This window comes from Nomascus leucogenys, chromosome 2 (genome assembly GCF_006542625.1).
Source record: "Nomascus leucogenys isolate Asia chromosome 2, Asia_NLE_v1, whole genome shotgun sequence".
In the NCBI taxonomy this organism is placed as follows: domain Eukaryota; kingdom Metazoa; phylum Chordata; class Mammalia; order Primates; family Hylobatidae; genus Nomascus; species Nomascus leucogenys.
The window spans coordinates 44116605-44144051 of record NC_044382.1 but is presented as its reverse complement, the minus strand read 5'-3'; the positions used below and the strand labels follow the sequence as shown (position 1 = coordinate 44144051).

At 54.9% G+C, this 27447-nt stretch overlaps 1 protein-coding gene and 1 non-coding gene across 8 annotated transcripts in view; one reads left to right on the top strand and one right to left on the bottom strand.

Annotated features, from left to right (window-relative positions):
- JADE2 (jade family PHD finger 2) overlaps positions 1-27447 on the top strand; it is a 57930-nt gene that overhangs the window by 25432 nt on the left and 5051 nt on the right. For 4 of the 7 annotated variants that reach the window (XM_030829022.1, XM_030829015.1, XM_030829001.1 and 1 more), the window contains exons 4-11: positions 2397-2554; positions 8370-8530; positions 9581-9792; positions 11026-11193; positions 13332-13448; positions 14961-15425; positions 22793-22910; positions 25915-26043. In XM_030829022.1, the coding sequence (XP_030684882.1) occupies positions 2397-2554; positions 8370-8530; positions 9581-9792; positions 11026-11193; positions 13332-13448; positions 14961-15425; positions 22793-22910; positions 25915-26043 (1528 nt within the window). The remainder of the gene's footprint in view (positions 1-2396; positions 2555-8369; positions 8531-9580; positions 9793-11025; positions 11194-13331; positions 13449-14960; positions 15426-22792; positions 22911-25914; positions 26044-27447) is intronic. The other 3 variants (XM_030829029.1, XM_030829010.1, XM_030829004.1) reach the window with 1 other exon arrangement.
- Positions 27277-27336, bottom strand: LOC115831856. The gene has a single exon (XR_004027347.1). It is a non-coding gene; the product is annotated as a U7 small nuclear RNA (small nuclear RNA).

The following is a 27447-nucleotide window of genomic DNA, read 5'->3' as shown; positions in this document are numbered from 1 at the left end:
CTATGCCTCTTTAGAGGGCACATGGTGACACTGGGCTATTGTAGGGTTGATTTCTGGGACAGAATGATGCATTGTCCCAAGTGGGTGGTTCTCCATGGCTTCAGAGCAGCAGGGCTTGGGATGATGCAGCACTTGGCTTGCTTGGGTGGGGAGAACTTTGAGGCAGTTATGAATCACTTTGGGGTCAGTTCTTCCTTGCCAGCTCCTGTGCTGGGGCCCACAGGGAAATAACCCAGCCCCAGCCCTGCTGAGCTCAGCAGAGTCTCCAGAGACCTTCGCTGGCACAGGCCCCTACTGAAGGGCCCCCTAAAAGCACGCAGTGCCTGAGTGTGCCCTCTTGCATTAGCTGTCTTACTACTTGCTAATAAGGTATGCAAATTATCTGGGCTGTGAAATCTTAGCCACATTCCATCTTCTGTTTAATTAGCATTTAATTGTAATCTGGTTTTAATTTTTTCACACTGGCACCCTAATTAAATGTTAGGGTGTTAGTCTTAACAATTAAATTATGTTGGCAAGTAGAGTCTTCAAGAAACTTGACCTTTTTCAAGCCAGGGCCGTCTCCATCTAGATGCAGACGTTAATTAGATTCTGCAAGATGCTGCTTCCAGGCCCCTCAGTCCATCCATTCCAGTGTTCTCCTTGTGGTTTTGGACCTAGATTCAAAGGAGGTGCACATAGCAGGCAGAGGTTACCGCCGAATCTGTCTGTCATGAGCCTTCAGAAGGCTGAGTGAACTGACTTAGCACCGGGCACAGCGGTGGATGCTGACTTTTCCAGGGAGGAATGTGGGGTTGGAGTTTGGTCTGAGGCCTGGAGTACTCCTTGAAGTGGTTTCTCTTGTCTCAGTGATGTGAGTTCTTCTTTAACTTGTGATTCTCAAATGATGATGATCACTGGGAAAGTTGGTACCTGAGCAAGTCACATGGTGTCTAGAGGTGCCACCACATTCCACAATAGCGCTTTGTGGGGGGATCACAGCAGTGGGATCAGGTGACTGGGGCAGGAGCCGTTGCCAGTGCCAGCCGGGGCAGAGTTTAGAGTTTGTTCTGAGGTGGAATTGGGGGTGGAGGTGGGAGCAACAGACAAAACTCTGGGAAGAGCAGTTTGCCCCAAGTGAGTAAGTGTGACCAGGGTGTGACCCCTCATGGCTTTGCTCTGAGGGGTTTGGCTGGGCTTGATTAAGAAGGAAGACAACCCTATCCTTCCTGCCTTCCTACCCTCCCCCAACACACACAAAGCCCCTGTCGAGTTACGAGAGTGTCCTTGTTCTTGAGGGACCTTGGAAGTCCCAGCTCATGTGAAGCCACTATCTAGGCTGCCCTAAGCCCCGGCTGTCCCCCAGCTGTTTGCATAAGGTTTGCATAAGGCCTTTCCTGGGGTTGGCGCCCTGTGCTGTTTTACACCTCCACTTGTGTCTGTGGGTGCAGATAGATAACATGATTGTGAACCTCAGTAGAAATGTCTTGAACAGTCACATAATGGCAGTATTTTTTATTTTATTTTATTTATTTATTTTGTTTTGATCTTTTGAGACGGACTCACTGTCACTCAGCCTGGAGTGCAGTGGTGCAATCATGGCTCACTGCAGGCTTAACCTCCTGGGCCCAAGCAATCCTTCCACCTCAACCTCCGGAGTAGCTGGGACCCCAGTCATGTGCCACCACACCCAGCTACTTTTTAAATTTTTTGTAAAAATGAGGTTTCACCATGTTGCCCAGACTTGTCTCGAAATCCTGGGTTCAAGCAGTCCTCCCTCCTCAGCCTCGCACAGTGCTGGGATTACAGGTGTGAGCCACCTTGCCTGGCCCCTTTTTTTCTTTTAAATTTTTTAATTTTTTGTAGCGGCTGGATCTTCCTGTGTTGCCCAGGCTGTCTTGAACTCCTGGCCTCAAGCAATCCTCCCACCTCAGCCTCCCAAAGTGTTGGGATTACAGGCATGAGCCACCACCCCGGCCATCAGTATTGCTTTCACATTAGCCTTTCTGTCCTCTGAGGTTTTCTTCTTTTTATTTTGATTTTTGCCTTTCTCTGCCAGTCCTTCTCTTTCTCTCATAGGTCCACTCCCATCTATCCCTCAAACTCTGTTTGCCCCAGGCCTGGTCTAGATGGGATCGAGCAAGAGCCACGAGGCTGCCCAGGCCAGGAGTAGACAGCCAAAACCCCAAGCTGCCCAGACCAGGCAGACTGGTGGGTGGGGGAGGCCAGGACACAAGACATGTGCAGAGTTCAGAGCTATGTTATTTATTATGCTGATTGCTTATATTTCATCTTATTTGTAAGTGCGCAGGCAGAATGTCCACTTGAGTTGCATGTATCTGCCTCTTCCTCTGGCCTGTGGGGCAGACTGCCCTGAGGCAGTCTGAAGTCACTCTCTCCCCTCTTGCCCCTCACAGGTTTTCCGGACAGACTTGATCACAGCCATGAAGATCCCGGACTCATACCAGCTCAGCCCGGATGACTACTACATCCTGGCAGACCCATGGCGACAGGAATGGGAGAAAGGTGTGCAGGTGCCTGCCGGGGCAGAGGCCATCCCAGAGCCCGTGGTGAGGTGAGCCAGGCAGCCCAGGCTAGGGGGCCATTGGGACAGGGGAGGAAGGGGAGGCTGCTTTCCAGGTAGGTGACCTGCCAGTCCTGGAATTCCTTTCTAGTCCAATCTCTATTCTGTATTACATTCCCTTTTCCAACAAACCATTGAAATGTTCCAGAAATACTGGCGGTTTAACTGAGAGGCTAGGGGGTTGGGCTCGGGCTTGGCTATAGAGCCAGAATGCTTGTGTTCCTGTTGACACTCATATTCAGTGTGGCCTTAGACCAGAAATGTAATCTCTCTGGGCCTCAGTTTCCTTATCTATGAAATTGGAATGCTAACAATAACTAACCTACTCATGCAGTTGTAATGTTGAGATAATGGAATGAAATGACGCATGGAAGGCACTTGGCACCAGGCCTGGCACACAGCAAGCACTCTGTAATGTTGATCCAAACTGGGCCCCAAAGCAGTTCTTTTTTCTTTCTTTTTTTATTTTTTAGAAACAGGGTCTTACTCTGTCCCCCAGGCTGGAGTGCAGTGGTGCAATCTTGGCCCACTGCAACCTTGACCTCCCAGGTTCAAGCAGTCCTCCCACCTCCGCCTCCCAAGTAGCTAGGACTACAGGCTCATGCCACCACGCCTAGCTAATTTTCATGTTTTGTGTAGAGATGGGGATTTGCCATGTTGCCCAGGCTGGTCTTGAACTCCTGGGCTCAAGCAATCTGTCCACCGCCTTGGCTGGCCTCCGAAAATGCTGGGATTGCAGGTAGCCAGCCATAAGCCTCTGGCCCTGGCCTTTTTTTTTTTTTTTTTGACAAGGTCTCACTGTTACCCAGGCTGGAATGCAGTGGTGTGATCTCAGCTCACTGCAGCCTCGACCTCCCAGCCTCAAGTGATCCTCCCACCCTCGAGTGATCCTCCCACCATAGGCACATGCCACCACACGTGGCTAATTTTTTTGATTGTTAGTAGAGACAAGGTCTTGCTATGTTGCTCAGGCTAGTCTCTAACTCCTGGACTCAAGCAACCCTCCTACCTCAGCCTCCCAAAATGCTGGGATTACAGGCATGAGCCACCATGCCCAGTCCCAAAGCAGTTCTGATCAGGGAAATCTCCAGACTTTTCACTAGTCTTTAAGAGAGAGATATGGCATGCTTTTTTTTTTTCTTTTATTCTTTTTTTTTTTTTTTTTTGAGACGGAGTCTCGCTGTTTCGCCAGACTGGAGTGCAGTGGTGCGATCTTGGCTCACTGCAAGCTCCGCCTCCCGGGTTCATGCGATTCTCCTGCCTCAGCCTCCCGAGTAGCTGGGGTGATAGGTGCGTGCCACGAAGCCTGGCTAATTTTTGTATTTTTAGTAGAGACGGGGTTTCACCGTGTTAGCCAGGCTGGTCTCGATTTCCTGACCTCATGATCCGCCCTCCTTGGCCTCCCAAATTGCTGGGATTACAGGCGTGAGCCACCGTGCCCGGCCTTAAGCTATGCTTTGGACTTCTTGAACCTTTTACGGGAGTTCTTAGAGGGGGAGTCAAGTGCCTGGCATACAGCAGATGCTCAGGAAGCCATTGCTATTACCGGCCTCTGGGTAGGTTCCCCTGCCACGGCTGGTTCAGAGATGAGTCCTCTGGGCTTTATACTCTTCTGGTCTCATGAGGCAGCGAGACCCCTGGCCGCTCTTGTCAGGAGGTAGCCACATGGCCCTGGGTCTTGCCTCCAGCTATGGAGTTCAGCCAAGTGCTTCTTTATGCAACCTGGGAAACCCTCCAAGTCATGTCTCAGGGCAGAAGGGTCTTGTGTCCTGGCCTCCCCCACCCACCAGTCTGCCTGGTCTGGGCAGCTTGGGGTTTTGGCTGTCTACTCCTGGCCTGGGCAGCCTCGTGGCTCTTGCTTGATCCCGTGTAGACCAGGCCTGGGGCAAAGATCACAGCTGTTACCTCCCTTGACGTTGGCACCCTCGTTTCCTGGCAGCTGCACCTATGATTGGATCATAGGCACAGCAGACTCGAAGCCCCAATAGGGTGATCTGTGGGGATTGGAAGGGGAGGGGGCAGGCAATCCTGTTCCAGTGACTCCTGATGGCTGAGTGTTTATTAACACTTGTTTGGGGTCTTCGGAGAATCGGGGTGACCCAGGCCTCTCCAAAAGTGAGAATATGCATGCCAGGTCACTGCCACACGTACCAGTGCCAGGGTGACGGGGGGAAGGGCAGGCCACCAGGTGGGCAGAGGAAGGTCAGTCTTGATTAGGCTTGGCCCAGCGGTCTGTCCTCTCTACTTGATGTCAGTGTCAGTTGGTTCCGGAAACATCTCCTGGCCTGGGTAATTAATTGCAGATGTTTCCACACCAGTAGCTTGGCTTCAGTCTGCCTGTAGGGTGCTTTATCTGTTGACATCAAGAGGAGAGCACGTGTTCTGGCTGCTTTGGCTTTACGAGGTGCATTCCCAGCATAGGCATGGCTGTGCTAAGCTGACGTGAGCCGGGCACTCCCGGCCTGTCCGTGATCTTTGGAGAGGATGGACTGGGGGTGGGGAAGTGCTCCCTTAGAGACATCTCCACGCCTCTTCTGCTGCTGTCTCCCTCCAGCCCAGCCACTGCGTCCTCCTGGCACCTCCCACTGCACAGCCCTCATCTGGAAGGCTGCCTGGTAGCCGCCAGGGTCAGAATTGTTAGAGAAACCCTGTTCTTGAGGACTTGCTATGCTGAGCCTGTGTTCATCTTCTCATTTAACAATCATATTAGCTTTACAAACTACATATAACTGTCCCCATTTTATAGATGAGGAAGTTGAGAAATTCTGGGGAATTTCCTGCATGGCCACCGGGGCCTAGTGGGCTGGGCCAGGAAATCAAAGGCCCCGGGAACGAGCCCTGGGCTGCCCCTGTGAGGCCCAGAGACAGAGCCCTGTGCCTCCTTCATCCCAGCATGTTGGTTCTGGCTGCCCTCCCCCAGCTGCCACCTCAGGCCCCCTCTGTCCCTCCCTCCCTGGCCTTTGGGTGGGTCTGCCCACCTCATGGTCTGAAATCTGTCTGAACAATGAGCACTTGTCTCACCCCTCTCCAGACTGAATTGAGTGAGGGCCTGTCCTGCCCCTCACTGGGGCCAGAAGTCTCAGCCAGGGCAGAACCCACCTCTGGTATGCGTCTGGTCTTCTGGGGTAAAGACCCCCTCCCCTCCCATAGATCCCAGCCAGCTGATACCCTCCTCCCAGCTGACCTCCATCCTCCTGGCTACAGCTGAGGGTGAGGCCTTGGCCTAGGGTCAGGTCAGTCCATGCCTGGTAGGAGAGCTTCCTTCAGAGCCAGAGCCAGAAGGGGGCAAACAGATGAAAAGGAGAGACCCAGGAAGCACAGCAGATACCTTCTGATTGTGAGTCCCTTCACCTTGGCTCTTCAGAAGGAGCACAGTGATCTTGATCCCAAGAGGCTTGGCCAGGTGGCTGCTGACCAGGCAAGCAGATGTGGGTAGTTATGCCAGGAAGTGGTGGGCATCCGGACACCCCCACTCAGCATGTGCTTAGGGCACAATCAAAGCTGGTTCACAACCAAATTACAGGCTGCGTTTTTAAAAGAATGTGTTTGTTCAAGTAACAGTTTCATGGGGAAAGGCAGAATTGTGTTGGACCAAGGGTATTAGTATTGCTTCCACATGGAATCACCTGTTAGTATGGGGTGTGGTCATTCCCTGATCATGACCTAGGACCTTCCTTCATGTGGGCCTCTTGTGTGGGAAAAAGTGGTGCCAAGCCCCTTCCCCTTCTCCGTGCCCCCTCGACCTTATATAGGCCTTCCTCCTGGCTTGGAGGCCATTCTCTCTCCTGGGTTGGGCCCCTGCCTCCCCGTCTCCTTCATCCTTCCCGCCCTTTTTGCTGACATTGGGTGTGGTGGTGGGGAAGCCCAGGAGCCCTCGCCACAGCTATGCCATGTCTCTGGGCCATCTAAAGCCCTGCCCCTCCCTCCCTGTCAGCGCTGAGTCACAGCTTCTGGCAGCCTTGCCCCCGACCCCAGGATGCCTCTCAAGTAAGGGGCCTCCCCGCCCTGGCAGAGCTGGCCAGATGGAGTCCAGGCTCCGAAGCAATAACCATGGCAACCAGTGGGGGGTGGGAAGAGCTGGCTTTTTGAACTGGCATCAGGAACTGAGGGGCGGCACACAGCTGAGCCAAGGGGAAACCGTGCCCTCCTGAGGCAAAATGCCCCCTATATTCCATTTCAGGAGAGGAGTAACATCCCAAGGTCTCAACACACACATACACACACACACACATCACACAACACATACACACACACCACACACCTCACACATCACACAAAACACACCCCACACACACCACATGCACACACACACATCACACAACCACACATCACACAACACATACACACCACACACACACCTCACACATCACATAAAACACACACCACACAAATACACACACACACACACACACACAGTGATTACTGTGTGTCAGGCACTTTCCTAAGAGTTTTGCAAACATTAATCCATTTAATCCTCTCACCAACCACATAAGGCAGGTATTATTATTGTTGTTATTATTATTATTATTATTGAGACGGAGCTTCGCTCTTGTTGCCCAGGCTGGAGTGCAGTGGCGCGATCTCTGCTCACCATAGCCTCCGCCTCCCAGGTTCAAGCAATTCTCCTGCCTCAGCCTCCTAAGTAGCTGGGATTACAGGGATACACACCACTCCTGGGTAATTTTGTATTTTTAGTAGAGATGGGGTTTCCTCATGTTGGTCAGGCTGGTCTCGAACTCCCGACCTCAGGTGATCCACCCACCTTGGCCTCCCAAAATGCTGGGATTACAGGCATGAGCCACTACGCCCAGCCTGGTACTATTATTATTAACCCATTTTGGGGGATGGGAACACTGGGGCCCAGAGAAGTTGAGTGGCTTCCCCAGAGTCACACAGTAAGTGGTGAAGCTGGACTTTGAGTCCACACCCTGCGGCCAGGCCTCTCCAAGCTGCCTCAGTGGCCGAGCTGTGGCTACAAAGGAAGGCTGAGCTGGGGAGGGATCCTGGGACTGCAGCAGGCACATCTTTGTATCCAAGGGGATTTGACCTCTGTCTTGGTGGTGGGGCCGGGTAACACTGTGTAGCAGGACACTCACTGCTCACATGACATTGTATCTGGGAGAAGGGCAGGGTGGCATGTGGACCTTTTGTCTGGAAAGGGTCACCCTGGGCCGCAGCCATGTAACCACGTAGGGCTCCTCCTGACCTCAGAGAAGACGTGGCCTCAGTTCTACTCAAGTCAATGGAGTTTTCAGGCTGTTGGTAAAAAGGGGGCTTGGGCTTCTGAGAGTACGTAGACAACTCCTGCCTTGTCCGCAGCCTTGAGGGGTATGCCGAAGGACCTAGAATCCAGCTGGCACTACCTCACTTGTTGCTGGCACAGGGCATTGCCCATGATGGCACATAGGATACCTCCTACAGCCCCTAGCAGGGTTAGATCCAAACTACGGGGCTTTAGCTAAGGCCCAGCTACCCTGATGGCAGGAAGTGGGAAGAGCTCTGGGCAGGTGGATGTTTATGGGGTGAGCAAGGCTGTGGATCAGCTCTGACTCCCATCCCCCACTGTGCCCTACTGCCCTTTGGGTCTTCTGTGTGCTGCCTGTTCACCCACAGTCATCTGAGTCTCTGCAGGGTGGGCAGATGGTGGAGGAGGAAGTTAAGGAGGGGGCGGAATGAGATGGGCCCTGTGTGGCGTCAAGGCACACTTGTCCATCAGCTCCTTAGCTGGACTGGTCAGCTCCCTGGAGCCCCTAGGGCAGCAGGCTGAGGGCCCCTCCCTTCGTGACATCCTGTCTTGATTTTCTAGGATCCTCCCACCACTGGAAGGCCCCCCTGCCCAGGCATCCCCGAGCAGCACCACGCTTGGTGAGGGCTCCCAGCCTGATTGGCCAGGGGGCAGCCGCTATGACTTGGACGAGATTGACGCCTACTGGCTGGAGCTCATCAACTCGGAGCTTAAGGAGATGGGTAGGTGACCACTGCATTAAGAATGGGATCAGGGGCCGGGCACGGTAGCTCACGCTTGTAATCCCGTGGGCGGATCACGAGGTCAGGAGATCAAGACCACGGGTGAAACCCCGTCTCTACTAAAATTACAAAAAAATTAGCCGGGCGTGGTGACAGGCGCCTGTAGTCCCAGCTACTTGGGAGAGGCTGAGGCAGGAGAATGGCGTGAACCCGGGAGGCGGAGCTTGCAGTGAGCCGAGATCACACCACTGCACTCCAGCCTGGGTGACAGAGCGAGACTCCGTCTCAAAAAAAAACAAAACAAAACAAAACAAAAAAACATGGGATCAGGGCTGGGCAGGGAGGGTTTTCTCCCCATCCCAAGAGGGGCAGTGGCCCAGGCAGGGCTATGGTATGGCATGGATCTGGAGGGAGTGTCCATACTGCATTACTGAATGGGGACCTCACTGGTTAGTGTCTCTCTGCCACCTGAAGTTTCTGCAGCTGTGGGGGGCGGCAATAATAGCACATCAGTTACAGGGCTCTTGGGACTATAGTGGTAAGCATGAATGTTACATGAAGAGTAAGTGAGCATGCAGGGGAGTCTAGGATGGCAAATGGGGCTGGCGTCAGGATGGCAAATGGGGCTGGGGTCAGGAGGTGTGGGCCACCTGGCTGGAGCCCACTAATGTGTCCCAGGAACGGCTAACTCGACCCTATTCAGCCACACTCAGAGGTCCCCTCATACACACAGCACAAGCAGTGCCTTCTCCGTGGAGCTGGCCGCATCCCAGAGACACTTCCATATTAATTGTACATGTGTCCCTGTGGTCACAGGCAGGCTGTCTAAAGTCAGAACACCAGGACAGATCAGGGGCCTTTGAGATGGGATGGTCCAGACCATTCAGTTTTCAGAGGATGGAGCTACTTCTCCCAGGTCCCACAGTGGGTGGGCAGAAACTCTCCCAGACATCTGCCCTGAATTCCTGCGACTCCAGGAGCCAAGTCCTCTTCAAAGCTCAAGGGAGGCTGGGCTCCTAACACCATCATGCCCTGCTGTCCTCCTCACAGAGAGACCGGAGCTGGACGAGCTGACATTAGAGCGTGTGCTGGAGGAGCTGGAGACCCTGTGCCACCAGAATATGGCCAGGGCCATCGAGACGCAGGAGGGGCTGGGCATCGAGTACGATGAGGATGTTGTCTGCGACGTGTGTCGCTCTCCTGAAGGCGAGGATGGCAACGAGATGGTCTTCTGTGACAAGTGCAACGTCTGTGTGCATCAGGTGGGCAGACCCCCCAGTCATCCTCACCTGTGCCATGTATACACACACTGCCTGGCAGACCCCCACTTGGCTCTCCAGGGGCACTGTGGGCAGAGGCCCTTAAGAAGGAGCAGGAAGGGAATGGTGAGGGTGCTTCGTGGTGCCATGTGCACCCAGGGCCCCTCGGCTTAGACCTGCCGGCCAGACTCAAGCCAAAGCCCATTGGCTTTCTGCACTCTCCCATCAGCCTCCCTCAGACCCTCTCCACCTTGCGCCCTGTCCCTGCCCCTCCTCCTCTGCTCCTCATGTCTTGAATTTACTAAAAGGCAGCCCACTGCTGTGACCGAGAGCAAAGCTGCCAGATTTCAAATCGTGGCTCTGCCCTTCACAAGCTATGTAACTTTAGGCAAGTTTTGTAACCTCTCTGGACCTGTGTTTTCTCAGTTATGCATAAATAAGAGTGGATTGTTGCACGGATTAAATTGTTTACTGTGGGTCTTTGCTTAGAACGGTCTAGTAAGGGCTATATGTATTTGTCACCATTACTGGCTTTATGTGCCAGTGCAGCCTGGCCAGGCTCTCCTTGGTTTGGGGCCCAAGGCTCTAGGTCTTGAGTATCTCTGGGCCTTGACTGCGGACCTGACTGGGACCTAGTGAACCCACTCTGGCCCTGATTTTGAGGCTGCCCTTATGCATCATCGCTGGAATAGACCCTGGGGAGCTCAGAGGTAGGGACTTTGCCAGGCTGGCAGGTAGGTGGGCAGTGCAAGTCTCATATAAACAAACACATCCCTTATACCCTGCAGCTCTTAGGTTCATGTGTCTCACCCAAGCCATAGAGGGGTGCAGCCTTCTTCATGGGTCCCTGTGTAAGAAATATGAGGGCTCTGGGACTTGTCTCCAGGAAGTACACGCCCAATTTTGTATTCAACTTAAGGGGATTCTTGGACCCTCCTAAAGCCTATTGCTGGTTAGGAACCTCCAGCTAAACTGACTCTCCTCCCAGCAGAGGGCAGACCTGAACCCGTTCACAGAGGACTGAAATGGTGGCATTTCAGGCATACAAGCAGGCCAAGGAGGGCTTTCCAGGAGCCCTTCCTTCTTTCCTTGCATTGTAACTCCTCAGAAGTTGTACGTGCCAGAGACTGGAGGCTGTGTAGCAGTGTAGCATGGGGCTGGCACTGGACCAAATGCAGCTGACTGCTGACCAGACACAGATTGGCCAATTCCGCTGACCACCCTGCTCTCTTCTAGGCATGCTACGGGATCCTCAAGGTGCCCACGGGCAGCTGGCTGTGCCGGACATGTGCCCTGGGTGTCCAGCCAAAGTGCCTGCTCTGCCCCAAGCGAGGAGGAGCCTTGAAGCCCACCAGAAGTGGGACCAAGTGGGTGCACGTCAGCTGCGCCCTATGGATTCCTGAGGTGGGTGAGCGTGGAGGTGAGGCAACCCAAGGAACAGCCTGTGGAGAAGTGGGTCTGCATGGGACTCATGTAGCAGAGCACTGGGAAAAGAAGGTGATGGACTCACATTAAAACACTGAGATCGGCCGGGCGCAGTGGCTCACGCCTGTAATCCCAGCATTTTGGGAGGCCAAGGCGGGTGGATCACCTGAGTTCAGGCATTCAAGACCAGCCTGGCCAACATAGCAAAACCCCCTCTCTACAAAAATTAGGAGTGCGTGGTGGCAGGCACCTGTAGTCCCTGCTACTCAGGAGGCAGAGGCAGGAGAATCACTTGAACCTGGGAGGTGGAGGTTGCAGTGAACCGAGATTGCACCACTGCGCTCCAGCCTGGGTGATAGAGCAAGACTCTGTCTCAAAAACAAAACAAAACAAAACAAAAAACACACACAGTGGCATCTCAGGTGATGCACCAGCGAAGAATCCAGGCCACAGCTATAGGGAGCTTTGCTTGTGGACTTGGGCAGAGCTCAGGTGGTGACTTCTATGAGAAAATGGGGTTATGGACCACTAGGAGATTCAGGAGATAGGGATGAGGTCTGGACAGAAGTCAGGCAGCTGACTAGAGGGGAAAGCAGATTGTGGGGTCCATCTAAACCTAGGCAGTGGTTCCAACCAAAGTCAAGCCACATGTTCAAAACAAAGATAAGCCAACTGACCTTAAAAGAGAATCGGGTGGGAGGCCGAGGTGGGTGAATCACTTGAGGTGAGGAGTTCAAGACCAGCCTGGCCAACATGGTGAAACCCCGTCTATACTAAAAATACAAAAAAAGAAAATTAGCTGGGCTTGGCACATGCCTGTAATCCCAGTTATTTGGGTGGCTGAGGTACAAGAATCACTTGAACCCGAGAGACAGAGATTGCAGTGAGCTGAGATTGCGCCACTGCACTCCTGCCTGGGTAACAGAATGACGCTCTGTCTCAAAAAAAAAAAAAGAGAATCAGGCGGTAAGCCTAAGGGGAAGTTGGCTAGTGGGCCTGCTGCTATGGCTGCGGCTAGGATGGTGGGGTGGGTGTGTTTCTGAGTCCAGGTGGGAGTGCCACGGGCAACAGGCTGGGTCCAGAGTCAGTGAGTTAGCAGAGGTCCTGGGTGCCCAGAAGGCCAGCTATTTTATTTGAAATGTGAAATGTTGAAATGCACCAGAGTTTCAGCCCCAGCCCTGCTGTGTGGACTGACTCAGATTGAGGCCCCACTCCAGTGTTGCCTGTGCTCAGAAGCAAGCCAGGTGGCCCTGTCCATAAGTGGTGCTGTCCTTCCTGGGCTCACAGTCTGAAGCCCACAGTGCAGGCTTCTGTGATAACAGTTGTTTGTGTCAGCAGCAGGCACTTGCTTGCAGATCAGCAGGTTGAAGACTGGGACCACCTCTGAGTGTACCCTGGGCTGGGCATGGCAGAGACAGAACCAACAGGGACTCCATCATGAAGACCCTTTGGCTCAGGACCTTTGGAGGGAATTGCTTTTTCCATCCTCAGGCATTAGCAATGGGGAGATAAACGTGCCCTGCTTCTGGGCTGCGGGCTGGTCTCTGCCCAGTAGACTTGGGCATAGCTGTAGGCCTGTCCCCATAGGAAGGGCTTAGCAAAGGCGTATCCCCAGGAGAGCCCCAAAGACCTTCAAGAGGAGATCCCACCATGAGGCTTTTTCTTGGTGCCTAGAAAAATAAGTAATACAAATACAAATTGTAACAAGAACTCTGAAGATGTTACTAACAAAGGCCTGAGTGCAGAAAGAAGGGGGATCTTGCATGTACCTATGCACACACCAAAGCACCTCTCTGTCAAGGCCCACACGGTCTTAAGCACATACACGCAGTCAACTGCACACTGATGGCACACTCACACCTTCACAGTCCATTTAAGATTAGTCTTAGATAAGCACACACTAACACACTCATCCAGTGGTCAGCTTGGGAGAGTTAGGAGGAATTCCGGCCTTTGAGCCATGCTTGTTTGGTGTCAGGAGGGACTTGGGATTCAGGGGCTCAGCCACTGCCCTGTCTGCCCACCACCTAGTTTCAGCAGACAACCCCCCATTTTGGAGATCCCTGGAGGCAGGCTGGGGATGAGAGGAATGATGCAGCCCCCTGTGTCCTGCCCAGGTCAGCATCGGCTGCCCAGAGAAGATGGAGCCCATCACCAAGATCTCGCATATCCCAGCCAGCCGCTGGGCTCTGTCCTGCAGCCTCTGCAAGGAATGCACAGGCACCTGCATCCAGGTATGTGGCCTACTTCACCTCCTGCTGCTGGGAGCTGGCTGAGAGAGAGGCATGCTTGGGGCCTCAGACAGCGGCTGCCACCACCTTCTCCCCTCCATGGGGCTGCAGACTGATGGGCCCCAGAGAGGTGTGGGACTGGAGACAGAGTCGGAATCGCACCTGATAGGGAGAATTTCTCCATCCCCTGGTCTAGGGAGTGGGAACAGACCCAGGGAACCAAGGCTCACCACCCCATTGGAGTGCTGAGAACTCTGGCTTTCCCTGAAAGCAAGTGTCTTGGGGCTTGATGAATACATTAGCTTCACTTCTGACATTGAACTTGACACATTAGGGGTTAGGAATCAAACTTCTCCTCTAGCTAAGCTAATAGACTGTCTTGACACTGGAAGGACTGTACCAGTCTGTCTTTAGCAAAGCCTATTCCCAAGTCTAGCGTGCATCAGAATTACCTGGAGGGCTTGGTAAACATAGACTGCTGGGCCTACTCCTGAGAGGCTCTGACTCAGTAGGTCTGGAGTGAAGCTGAGAACTTGCATTTCTAACAAGCTCCCAGGGGAGGTTGATGCCTCAGGTCTATAGTTTGGGAGTGCAGGTGGGAGTCATCCTTTGTCCCCCTCATCTTTTAGGAACAGAGTTGTCATTGTAAACTTTAGTTTGCCTCCACCCATCCATGGGCCTTCAAAAGGATTTGTGAGTGCAGCATCAGCAGTCACAGTAGTTGGGTGCATGATTGCTGACACAGTTATCATCATCCAAGGCTAAGAGAGAGGGTCCGGCCTCAAGCTGTCTGGACGAAAGGAGAGGGAAGGGGTCTAAGTCCAGCCCCTCTTCCCAGAGGACAAAAAGGGGACCACAGTCCCTATCTTAGATGAACCAGTGACCCATCATCAGCCTTTCTCTTGATGCTCTGTGATGCCAAAGTCATTTTGCCCACACAAAAATGCAGCTTGAGGCCGGGCACGGTGGCTCATGCCTGTAATCCCAGCACTTTGGGACGCCGAGGCAGGTGGATCACCTGAGGTCAGAAATTCGAGACCAGCCTAGCCAACATGGCGAAACCTCATCTCTAAAAATACAAAAACTAGGTGGTGTATGCCTGTAGTCCTAGCTACTTGGGAGGCTGAGGCAAGAGAATCACTTGAACCTGGGAAGTGGAGTTTGCAGTGAGATCAAACCACTGCACTCCAGCCTGGGCAACAGATTGAGACTCTGTCTCAAAAAAAAAAAAAAAAAAAATGCAGCTTGTCCCCAGAGGTGTTTCTCAACCGTCTTCTGATTGACTCCTCCAGGGCATGTGGTGTTGAATGGGTTACCTTTCCAGGCGCCCCAGAGCTGCTCCTCCTCCCCTGCCGTAACTCCCATCCTGCACAGGAGGTTGGGAGCTCATGCCATTCTATTTAGGTTCTCTCCAGCATTGCGCATTCTCAGCAGAGCCCTGGGGGAAGCCCCTCTGTCTTCTCCCCTCCCACCAGGCTCCCTCCATGTCTGATGCTGCCCCTCCTTTCCCCTCAGTGTTCCATGCCTTCCTGCGTCACAGCGTTCCATGTCACATGCGCCTTTGACCACGGCCTGGAAATGCGGACTCTATTAGCAGACAACGACGAGGTCAAGTTCAAGTCATTCTGCCAGGAGCATAGTGACGGGGGCCCACGTAATGAGCCCACGTCTGAGCCCGCGGAGCCCAGCCAGGCTGGCGAGGACCTGGAAAAGGTGACCCTGCGCAAGCAGCGGCTGCAGCAGCTAGAGGAGGACTTCTACGAGCTGGTGGAGCCGGCTGAGGTGGCTGAGCGGCTGGACGTGGCTGAGGCGCTGGTCGACTTCATCTACCAGTACTGGAAGCTGAAGAGGAAAGCCAATGCCAACCAGCCGCTGCTGACCCCCAAGACCGACGAGGTGGACAACCTGGCCCAGCAGGAGCAGGACGTCCTCTACCGCCGCCTGAAGCTCTTCACCCATCTGCGGCAGGACCTAGAGAGGGTGAGTCCCCATGCCGCCTGCCCACCCCCTGCCTGGTACGTCCAGGAGTCCTTTCTTTTTTTTTTTGAGACGGAGTCTCGCTCTGTCACCCAGGCTGGAGTGCAGTGGCGCAATCTCGGCTCACTGCAAGCTCCGCCTCCTGGGTTCATGCCATTCTCCTGCCTCAGCCTCTCCAAGTAGCTGGGACTACAGGCGCCCGCCACCATGCCCAGCTGATTTTTTTGTATTTAGTAGAGACGGGGTTTCACCGTGGTCTCGATCTCCTGACCTCATGATCTGCCCACCTCGGCCTCCCAAAGTGCTGGGATTACAAGCGTCAGCCACCGCGGCCGGCCCAGGAGTCCTTTCTATGCCACAGTCACTGCCCTGGAGCAGCCAGGACTCACCAGGACTCAAACTGTGAGCTCTGGTGGACCGACCCTGCTGCAGGAGTCTGCCAAAGGGCTGAGGGCTTTCAGGTCCCAAAGAGTATGGGGGTGACTGACACTTTACAGAACAGAGAAGAGTCCAGTTCTTGAGTCTCCGAGTCCCTCTTGTCCTAGCCCTGTCACAGGCCTGGTGAATGGTGGGGGCCCTGCCAAGGTCATGAGGCTGAGAGCACCAGAGCTAGGGCGAGGACCCAGGCTTCTGGCACTTGCTTGCCTCTGTAGGCCCCGCCTGGTCCTAACACATGAGCTTGCGTTGAGAATCTGAGGCAGAGGAGGAACTGGGGCTTCCCAAGGTGTCCCTGTAACCCATGCTGAAAGCCAGGGGCATCAAGAGCCAAGAGCAGCCAAACAGGCACGTGCCGGGCCAGGGCAGGGTAGATGGGTAAACGTGGCTCCGTGGGATGCTGGGCAAACAGAACAGAGGCACAAAGGAGACAGGGTGGACTCAAGGAACGGTGGAGTGGAAGGAAGAGGTGAAAGGGGCTGGTGGATCGCATGAGACTGGGCTGGTGGATCACAGTGTGTCTGGAAGCTGCAGAAGTGCTAAGGAGGGACTGACACACTGTGGCTGGGACTTGCACCCAACACTCCCTGGAGGAGAAGCCCCAGAGTCTGGAATGGGTGGGCTGGCTGAAAACCACCCCCAGCTGTGTGCTGGGAAACAGATGACGGTGGCTTGGTCCAGGGGGCTGAGTGAAATGAAGCAGGATTTCTGGATTCTTGTCCAGTCCTCTGAACCCCACAGGCTGTTCTGGCCTCTCCTCTCTGGGACATTTCTAGGGTTCCAGAGCATATGGGACTTTGTCACAGTGTCTCCCCTGGGTTCAGACATACATGTTCACCTTCTCCCTGGGTCCTGTCAGGAAACAGCCCTGGGCAAGAGCATGCAGGGAGCTTTGTGTGACCCAAGGCACCTGCTTTTCTTATCTGCATCGCAGTGGGCAAGGCTGTAAAATGGGTAGAACATCTCCGAGGGTGTTGTACTGTCAGGGAAGGGGCACTGGACCCAGCTTCCCCACTCCCCTCCTTCCCACTCATCTGCCCTGGAGCCTGCTCAAGAGGGAAATGACCTATTGGCCCCGGAGAGCCCTCACTGCCTGGCAGCCAGCTTGCCACCAGGCCAGAAGGAAGAGGTGGGGGTGGGAGGAACCAGATGTCCCTGGCTCCAGCCAGGACAGAGGGCAAGGCTACCTACATTGCAGCCACCACCTCCTGGCCAGCCCAGCCTCCTGTCACATGTGGCAGGGGCATCAGGTGTAAGACCTTCTGGGACCGAAGCTGCTTCCAGAGTCTTCTTCAGGCCACCATGTCTCCACTCGCTGGATCTCCAGCGGAAACACCTGCTTTTACTCCTACTGTTTCCCAAACAACCCCTCAGAACTGACCTCCCTGTTCCGTGCTGGTCAGCCCACGTGTCTGTCCCTGGCTGGGTTGTCCAGGGAGGTCAAGGGCTGACTCACTTATGTAGTCATCATCCTGGAAAAAGAGACTCGAGGAAGATCCTCCCAGCCCTGCTGAGTAGATGAGGAAACTGGGGCTCAGAGAGACGAATAACAGGAAGTCTTAGAGGAACTCCATTCCAAGGGTTTTGAGCTTGAATTTGGACCTCAGTCGGGGGCAGAAAAGGAGTTGTTGGCTTATTCTCTATTCTGTAAATTTCCTGGGCAAAAGCATCCTTTTATCAGTCCCCTAATCTTCCCACCCCAGTGTTGGCTGGTTCAGGTGGGGCCTGGGGCTGAGGTTGGCAGGCTCTGGGGTTCCGGGGAATGAGAGCTGCTGCATAGCCACCTGCGGTGGGAGCCAGAGCACTCCAGAGTCAGGTGTGAACCATCCCACTCCTCCTCCGGGAAGAGGAAGCAGGGCCAATTCTGAAGTATGTGCAGCCTCTTACGGCTCAGGGGGCCCTGTCAAATGCTGCTTCCTGTGCAGCCACCAAGCTGGGCTGGCAGGCACCAGCTTTGATGAGGGCAGGGGCATGCACAGCCCTGGCAGGGCTGAGGAGGAACGACCATGAGCCAAGCTGACCCCCATCAGCGGCCCAGCCTCAAGGCCTTTCCAGGTCACACATTTGCAACCTGGGTGAATGAACAGCGGCAAGAACCCTGCCACGGGGCAGGCTTTCTGCAAAGGCCCGTGGTGGTTGGTGGCCTGGCCAGTGGGCCCAGTCTCGGACCGTTGCCCAGTGCCAGCAGCCGGGAGTATCCAGCCTGTAACTGGGCACTAAGCCAGCCTGGGCGGGAATCATCAGAAGATGGGGCAGGGCTTGAGGTCGAGACCTTGGTAGCCTGACTTTGCATCCAGTTCCTGCACTCCCAGCTCTGTACCTTCTTTGTTTCAGTTTCTACTTCTCTGAGTTTCAGTTTCTTTGTCTGTAAAATGGGAATAAGAATCAGACTGACCTTGGGGTCACAGTGCATGTGGGGGACAGAGCTTAGCACAGTGCCCTCCATTGTTGGCCGTGATTGTTGTTACTGTCCTGGCCCCTCAGCATTTGGCTCTTAGAAGAAGGGAGGCCAGCCCGTGTGCTCTGAGGGTGGGCTCCACAGAGGACCAAAAGGGCAGGCCCAGTGCTAGGGCCTGGGAACCCAGCATCCTCCCAGATTGATTCGTTCCTCCTCAGCCAGGCAGGGGTTTTGCTGAGAGAAACAGGAGCCGGGGCTGCTGCCGGCATGAAATCCCATTTTATGGTCAACCAGATGTGCTTTCCTAAAATTTCAGCCTTGGGCCTCGGCCCCGGCAGACACTCGGAAGGCATGGCCACCGCAGCCTCCCGGAGTTATTTATGGCTGACAAAAAAAATTGCAGCACTGTTGATCAGCCCTACAAGTGCCGGCTGGTGTCCCCTAGCAACCGTGCTGACAAGCAGGCTGTGCAGGGACTTGCTGCTTGTGGCTCTGGCTCTGGTCACCAGGAGTTTATTTGGGAGCCTGACCTGGCCTGAGGAGGAGGCCAAGAGGGTGGAGGCGGCTCTAAGACACACACCTGCCCAGAGGATGATATGGGACAACTTCCCAAGGAGGGAAAGGCTCAGCGGGAAGTGGGTCCTGGCCTCGGTGCCTGGATGGTGGTCCGTTTGGCCTCCCACCAAAGCCAACCTTGTCCTGGGCAGCTCCAGCCTGCAGACCTCTGGCTCTTCTGCCCCTGTGCCTTCCATCTCTAGGGCTCCCCCAACCCATTAGTGCCCTTGCCTCACCCAAGCCCAGTCACCACCCCCAGCTGCTCCCAGGTCAGTAGCCCAGAAATTGCCACATCCTGCTCCCTGCCCACAGTCTACTGCTCTCCCTGCTCACTTGTCTCCCAGGCCCTCCATCTTTCTTTGTCCTGCTTTCTTCACCCACTCCCTGTATGGCACTGGCCTGCTCTGCCCCAGCCCTTGTCCCTCACTGAGGCCAGACCCCTGGCATAGCCTCACCCAGTAAGAGCCACTCCCTCCACCAGGATAAATCCCACAGCGCTGAGCAGGGCAGTCCCTGCCGCACACCCCGCCTCATACCTGCTGCCCACATGCTGAGCCCTGCCTCCCTCAGGACAGCGTCCCCTCTGTCCTCATACCAGGGCCTCTAACTTCCTGCCAGCCGAGCCTCTCGGTCCATTTCTCTTCCCTTCCCTCCTCTCTTCCTTCCCCCACAGGGGCTCTTTTCCAGCCCACACCTGCAGCTCACCAGTCTGTCTTTTCTTCATCCCCTCTGCGGGTCCTTTTCCACCAATATTTGAATCTGTTCAACCCTCTCTCATCTTCAAAAGCGAATCCTCCCTCCCTATTTCCCTCTAGTCGTGGGTTCCTCCGCTCCCACCCCCATCTCTCCTTTCCTGTCATCCCTCATGGTATTTGCATCCTTGCTGCCCACTCTGGCCGGGTTTCCGCCACATCCCAGAGCCTGCCACCTGGGCTGCCTGCAGCCTCCCCTGCCCACCTCTCCATCCCCCGATCCTCTCAGCAGCGGCTGTCACAGTCAGACCTGCCCTTAGTCTTGGAGTCCTTTTCCTGTGATGCTCTGACCAGGTCCCCCCTGAGGTCCTGGTTTACCCCCCTCCCTCTCTGGCTGCTCCTTGGCCTCAATGGTCATCCACTGCTCTCCCCTGACTGCCTACTCCCAGGGCTGGAGGCCTCAGACTCCACTGTCTTTCACGGCTGCCCACAGTTTTGCCCCACTTGGGGGTGCTGGCTGCCCCTCCCTCTTGAGCTCCACACCAAGTCCCTTTAAAAGGCTGCCAGCATCTCATGCCCAGCATCCCTGTTAGTTTCCTAGGCCTGCCCGCGTGCTACCAGCTGGATGGTGAGATTCATCCTCACGGTTTTGGAGGCTGGAAGCCCAAGGTTGAGGTGTCAGCAGGATTAGTTCCTGCCGGAGGCTCTGCGGGAGAGTCTCTTCCATGTCTCCCAGCTTCTGGTGGTTGCCAGGAATCTTTGCTGTTCATTGGCCTGCGGACATCTGTCTAGCCTCTGCCTCTGCCAGGTCACATGGCCTTCTCCCTGTAGGCCCCTGTGTCAGGACTCCACTCATAGTAGATCAAGGGCCCACCCTAATGTAGTATGACCTCATCTTAACTATTCATATCTACAGAGACCTTATTTCCAAATAAGGTCACATTGCGAGGGTCCCAGTAAAAATGAATTTGGGGGAACACTATTCAATCCCGTACAGAAGCCACTGGAGGTTTTAAGGGGAGAAGGGAAGTGTCTCATTACTCTGTGAAAATCCAGCCCTGGGCCGGGCGCGGTGGCTCACGCCTGTAATCCTAGAACTTTGGGAGGCCAAGGTGGGCAGATCAGGAGGTCAGGAGTTCAAGACTAGCCTGGCCAACATGGTGAAACCCCGTCTCTACTAAAAATACAAAAATTAGCCAGGTGTGGTGGCAGGCGCCTGTAATCCCAGCTACACGGGAGGCTGAGGCAGGAGAATCGCTTCAACCCGGGAGGCCGAGGTTGCAGTGAGCTGAGATTGTGCCACTGCACTCCAGCCTAGGCGACAGAGTGAGACCCTGTCTCAAAAGAAAAAAAAGAAAATCCAGCCCTGGCTTCCCTTGGCCTGGCTCAGTCAAGCTTCAGCGCCTGCCCTCCTCCCTTGCCAGCCCCGACACTCCTCACTGCTCCCTTTAGACTCCTGCCATGTGGCTCTGCTCTGCCTCCCCTGGCCTGGCCTGGCTTGGATTCCTCGTTCCCAGGCTCTGCCCCCGCCGTATGATCAACCCCACTCCCACTGGCTGCTTGTGTGTCCAAGACGCCTTGCTCAGCACCCCCAAGTGTGGGTCGGAGCCACCTGGTCCTGTCAGTAGTTGATCAGCACCTACCTCCCCTGAGAAGAAAGGGGGCCCCAGCGGCGTTGCTCACTTGAGTCCAAGGCCCCACACAGTGCAAGTCCACAGAGCTGTAGCCAGTGCTTAAGGGTGTGGGGGAAGGAGGCTGGTTGGAGGGTGGTTTTCAGGAGGTCCAGGTTTTGACAGGATGGTGGGTCATCCCAGTAGGGTGGGACCAGGTGGTTGCAGCCCAGGGTGGCCCCCCGGAGTGGTACTGGCCATAGGGATAGGTGGAGCTGAGGCTCAGAGGTGGGTGGCCTGGTGCTCACGGTCTTTGAGCTGAGGGTGCACACACCAGCGTGGAAGGCCACGGAGAGTCCATGCAGAGCGCATCGTGTGGAGGCCTGAGGCTGGAGCCACCTTTGTGGTACACCCTTCACGGCCGGGCTCAGGAAAGAAAGGAGGATACCTGTACCCAGAAGAGAGGTCTGATCTGGCTGCCCTCAGACTGGGAGAAATGGTTATGCCAACAAGCAGGGGGTCTGGAACCAGAGGTCACCCCAGCTTAAGGACATGAAGACTGAACTCAGCCTTGAAGACGGAACCCAATGGGAAACAGCCTGGTCCCAGCTGGCAAGACCCTGGTGGGACCCAGGATTCAAGCTGAGCAGCTTTGGCCAACTGTCCCTGATAATGGAGTCTCCATCCTGTGCTGAAGACCAAGGAAGTGTCTCAAGGGAGGGGGCTTGGTCTTGGCTCCAGAAGTGTGGCCTGCCCTGAGAGCAGCCAGGGAGGGATGGCCCACTGGGGTAAGGTGCCAGGTGGGCAGGCAGCAGCATGGTCCATCCTGCAGGTGCTTCCTGTGGGACCACCTATAGGAAGGGTCCATGTCTCATGAGCTTAGCAAGCTGGTCTCTAAGGCCCCAAGGGGCTCTTCCCAGCTGGCCTTGAGGCAGTCAGAGAGGCCTCTGCCTTCTCTGCTGAGGAGTTCTGTCACTGTGGCAGAGTGAAGGTGGCTGTGTGGATGTGGAAGCCTTGACCAGCATGGCATGAGCCTGGCTCAGGTCCCAGGGCAGCGGATAGACATGGGTTGGCTGCAGGCTGGGCACAGGTGGGTTAGGACTTTCTGCTCAAAGCTCTTCCGATGGCGTTCTCTCTGGCTGCAAGTACCGGGGCCATTTGTGGCTCAGGACAAGTGTTAGTTTTTGTCAGGCCGTTTGTGTCTGAAGAATTTCTTTGCTGGGAAAGAAAGGCCTTGGACAGGAGGCAGAGGGATGAAGTTGGTGACCTGCTGAGACCCTGATGAGTCTGCGGGCACTGTGGTTATAAAGGAGAGCAACCATGTTGGCAGGGCCTTGGGAGGCAGCCTGGCTGACCTTACCAGGAAGGTAAGACTCAGAGGAGGAAGGTGGGCATGCCGGGTTGATCTAACCAGATGCTTTCGTCTGGCTGCTCTGGCTCAGCCGGGCACCACAGAGCCGAGGCTGTGTTTGGTCTTAGGTTTTGGATCCGAGACATGCAGCACAGGGCTGAGGATGCGCTCAGGGTCTGGGAATTGGTTTGCAGATGTTCTGGGCAGGATAGGCTGTGGTGATAGCCTGTGCCCCTGGCACTGCCTCCACCCATAGCAAGGTCCCCAGAGCTGGGAGGTCTGGGGTGGTTGCCTGTGAGTAAGGTGGAAAATCTCTCTTGTTTTCTCAGGTTAGAAATCTGTGCTACATGGTGACAAGGCGCGAGAGAACGAAACACGCCATCTGCAAACTCCAGGAGCAGATATTCCACCTGCAGATGAAACTTATTGAACAGGATCTGTGTCGAGGTAGGCGCCTTCCCCACCTGCCGCCGCCACCTCCGTGTGCCCTCTCTTGCGGGGCTGGGTCCCAAGGAGGGTGTGTCTTTGGATCCTGGTGGGGTATGTGCTTGGAGCCAAGGGCCACTGGCCCCCACTCCTACCCGTCACCATCCAATTAGTAGGTCCAGGCGGGGGCCTGCCAGGATCCTGGGTTGTGCGTCACTAGGCAAAGAGCCAGAGGTTGGAATGTGGGCATCAGGCCTGCCCTCAGGGAGCTTTCTGGTTGACTAGGCCACAGCAGTTCAGGAGCTGATTGCATGTGAACAGGTACAGAGAAGAAGTCCTAGTGGCTCTCTGCTGGTGCTGAGGCAGGAAGGGCCAGAAGCCGGTGAGCTTGCCTGAACCCTGGTGTGCCTGGGAGTCAGTTCCAAAGAAGGCAGCTGCCCCAGAGATGTGACAGGACCTGGCTGTTGTTTCTCTCTGACCCTAACAGGATTCATGCTCTGCATCCGCAGTGTTTTTCACTGTTTTATTCTTATTCTTCTTATTCTCTTGGCGTCACATGCATTTAATGGATCTGGAAATCAAAGGCTGAAGGAAGCTTTGACATTAATCTTATCTGTTAATTGTGGATGTTGCCAGACACAGGGCCCTTCTTGGAGCGTATACATGTTAAGAAGGGCAACACTTAGCCCCCAAAACGGTACCCCAGTGTTGCATTTACATGCAGCAGAAATAGCTGGATGGAGAGAGATTTTGAGCCAGGGTCTGCCAATGCCAGCCACTTCAGCCTCAGGGCTGAGCTGGGCCTGGAGAGGAAAGCTGCTGAGCCACCATTGGAGCAAATGACTGAGGACCGCTGCTGCCCCTACTTCTGCCCGAGAGCTGAGCTGACCTGATTGTGCTTTGGCATCACCACCCACTCTGGCCCCAACATCTAGCCTTGCCAAGTTCAGGTGCTAGTCATGGCCATGCAGAGCTCACCGTGTACCCAAAGACTGTGGCAGCTTCCTGGCTGCTGGAGCTTTCCAGGCCCCCTGTCTTCTGTTTATTCATTCAGCCAGCATTAACTGAGCATGGACTGGATAGGGTTCCTGCCCTTGTGGAATGCACCATCTGGAGAGAGAAAGGAATGTGGTGTCACAGAGGCTACAGTTGCTGCCAGTTTAGGGATAGAAGTATCAGGGATATCTTCCCAGAAGCAGTGATGCTCCAACAACGTCTCAGGCGCTTGGCTGTGGCCACATATCGGCTGCAGAAGGAGAAGCCCATGCAAGGCACCCACAGTTGAGGAAGCAGAGGGTGGCAAGCCACGAGCAGTGCCCTCAGGCACAGGATTCCAGAAGCATGGGCAAGAGCCTGGAGGGTCCACATCCCCACATTGGTTCTGGGGACATTTGCAACTCCTTGTCTTGAGTGTCAACAACAGGCAGCTCTTTGTTCAGGGCAGGGCAGGGTATTTGGAGACGACTGGTTTGCCCTGTCCAAAGCTGCTGCTCACACTGTTGAGAGGCTTGACGCCTGGGGTGGGACATGGGCTGTGTGCATATCGACGAGGCTGTCTGGCCTGGCGGCTGGAAAAAGCCTCCTAGTGGAGGTGATATTTGGCCTGTGAGCTGAATCAGGTGAAGGATAGGACAAGAAAACAGCATATTTGGAGACTTAGTGGCCAGAGCATGTCTTGGCAGAGAAACTGGAAGGAGGCTGGAATGGCTGCACCGGGCAGAAGGAGGATTCCTAAAGTGGGGATGACGGGTAACCAGGGTCACATGTGCAAGATCTTCTTGTAGCCTGGGGGAGGAGCTTACACTGTCCTGAGAGCAGTGGGGAGCCTCGGGAGCCTGCCTCCAGAGTATCTAGGCATTGGTTGCATGCCATGTTACAGATGAGATTGCCCAGGCACAGTGGCTCATGCCTAAAATCCCAGCACTTTGGGAGACCACAGTGGGAAGATCGCTTGAAGCCAGGAGTTCCAGACCAGACTGTCTCTACAAAAAAAAATACAAAAATTAGCTGAGCATGGTGACACATGCCTGTATTCCTAGCTGCTTGGGGAGCAGAAGTAGGATTGCTTGAGCCCAGTAGTTTGAGGCTGCAAGCGAGCTATGATTACACCACTGTACTCCAGCCTGGGTAACAGAGCCAGGCTCTGTCTCTAAAAAATAAATAAATAAACAGATGTGGCCAGACACAGTGGCTCACACCTGTAATCCCAGCACTTTGGGAGGCCAAGGTGGAAGGATTACTGGAGCCCAAGAGTTCAAGACCAGTCTGGGCAACATAGCAAGACCCTGTCTCTACAAAATTTGAAAATTAGCCGGGTGTGGTGGCATGCACCTGTGGTCCCACCTACTCAGGAGGCTGAGGCTGGAGGATCACTTGAGCCTGGGAGGTCAAGTCTGCAGTAAACTGTGATTGTACTACTGCACTCCATCATGGGCAACAGAGCAAGACTCTGTCTCAAAACAAACCAAAACAGATGAGACTGAGGCCTGGCCTGAACTAAAAGGATACAAGGGCCGGGGTGCACCCTGAATCTCCCATCTAGTTTGCTGCCTGACTTTGAAAGCCAACCCAAGAGACCACGGCAGGAGACTGGTTCAGGGTTGCTGACCCCGGGGTTAGGAATGGAACCCAAGCCTCTTGACCCCTCAGATAGTGTTCCTTCCACCTACATGTCTAGCTCCTCAGCCTGGCATTCAAGGCCCTGCCCTGTCCAGACTCCCCTCTAGCCATTCTTCCCACCACCCACACTCTCTCCCAGGGCTGCAGGTTGTGCAGGTCAGACTGGAGTCCAGGTCCGGCGAGGGCCTCTCCTCGTGGCCCTGTGGCCACCCCAAGTCCCCCACAGGCCACAGTGGACAGTTAGCTCACCCCACCATGCCAGCCATCCCCTGGCTCCAACCTTTTTGCTGTGGAGGGTGAGCACTGGCTGATGGAGGACTCCTGGGCTGCCACGCAGGGATCTTGGTGCTGACTGAGGCCGCTCAGGGTAACCATCTCCCTCCTCCTCTCACTTTCCCTGACACAGAGCGGTCTGGGAGGAGAGCAAAGGGCAAGAAGAGTGACTCGAAGAGGAAGGGCTGCGAGGGCTCCAAGGGCAGCACTGAGAAGAAAGAGAAAGTGAAGGCGGGGCCTGACTCAGTCCTGGGGCAGCTGGGTGAGTGAGGGCCATGCTGGCCTGCAGACACAGCAGGCTTGACCATCACCACGCTTGCAGCTCTGTCTGCCCTGCGGAAGGCCAGCTGCACAGAGTAGGAGACTGAGGCTCAAGAGTGGTAACCAGGCCCTTGCTTGCCCAGGTGCACACACCTCTCCACAAAGGAGACAGATCTCAGAGCCACGTGTGACATCCTGGGAAATGCCCCTTCTGTAGACCTGGATGGAGGCTGGGCCACGCCCACTCAGGAACTGTCCAGTCATTCCCCTGGCTGGGGGGGTCCTGGGTGCTGGATTTTCCCAGAGGCCCATGGGACAGCCCCATGCTGGGAGGGGAGGATCTGCCAGAAAGCCCCATCCTTGTCCTACTCTCCCAGAATCCTCTAAGTAGGCCCTTCCCGCAACAGCAGCAGACTTTCTTGGAGCTACCCAGAGGAGTGGCTGCAGGGCCTGGCCCTGCCCACCACCTCCACTGTCCCAGGCCTCCTGTTAGGCAGAGCAGCCTAATGGGAGCAGTGTGACTCATGGACCTCACGTGCTTCCTCCAGAGATCTCAGGGAGCATCATGGAGTCCCCATCCAGACCTTGCCTCTGGGACGGAAGCCTCAGGTCATCCTTTCTGTCCCTCTGTCTCAAGAAGGGGACAACCCAGGCATGGTGGCGCATGCCTGTATTCCTAGCTGCTCAGGGGGCTGAGTTGGGAGGATCGCTTGAGCCCAGGAGGTTGAGGCTGCAGTGCACCATGATCATGCCATTGCACTCCAGCCTGGGTGACAGAGCAAGACCATGTTCCTTCATTTCACACCCCTCCCGCAAAAAGAAGGGGATAACTTGAGTGTCTAACAGGAAACCCAGTCTCACATCTCGCCAGCTGCCCCCTCCCAGGACCTCGGTAAGGAAGGAAGGCTGTGCCGCCCTCACATCTGCTGGCGTCTCACTTGCCTCCCCTCTCCCTGACATCCAGGAGGGACTGGATACTGCTTGCTACCCCTATTCGTGCCTGATCCCTTTATCCAAGCTCTTTGCGGCAAGCGCTGGGAGGCAACGCTTATAAAGACCGAGCGCCCTCTGGTGGCCTGAGGGCATTTTCCTACAGATTCCTCCTTCCGCAACCCCAACAGAATGGGGGTAGTGGGCAGGGCCAACTTCGTGGGTAGCAACCTGTGCAGTTCCACGGGGTCCTTGTTCTTGGTTTAATGCTCTACTGCTGCCACCTTGAATTTTCTTTCCCATGGCAGGCTTTCTGGTAAAATCCAAAAAACCTGCTAGACAAACTAAAAGAGCTATAACACTCCACCTTGAAATTCTTACTAATATTTGAACAAGGAGCCTATATTTTCACTTTACACTCCATCCCACAAATTATGAAGCCCATCTTGAGGGCAGCACGTCCTTCTGGAGAGAA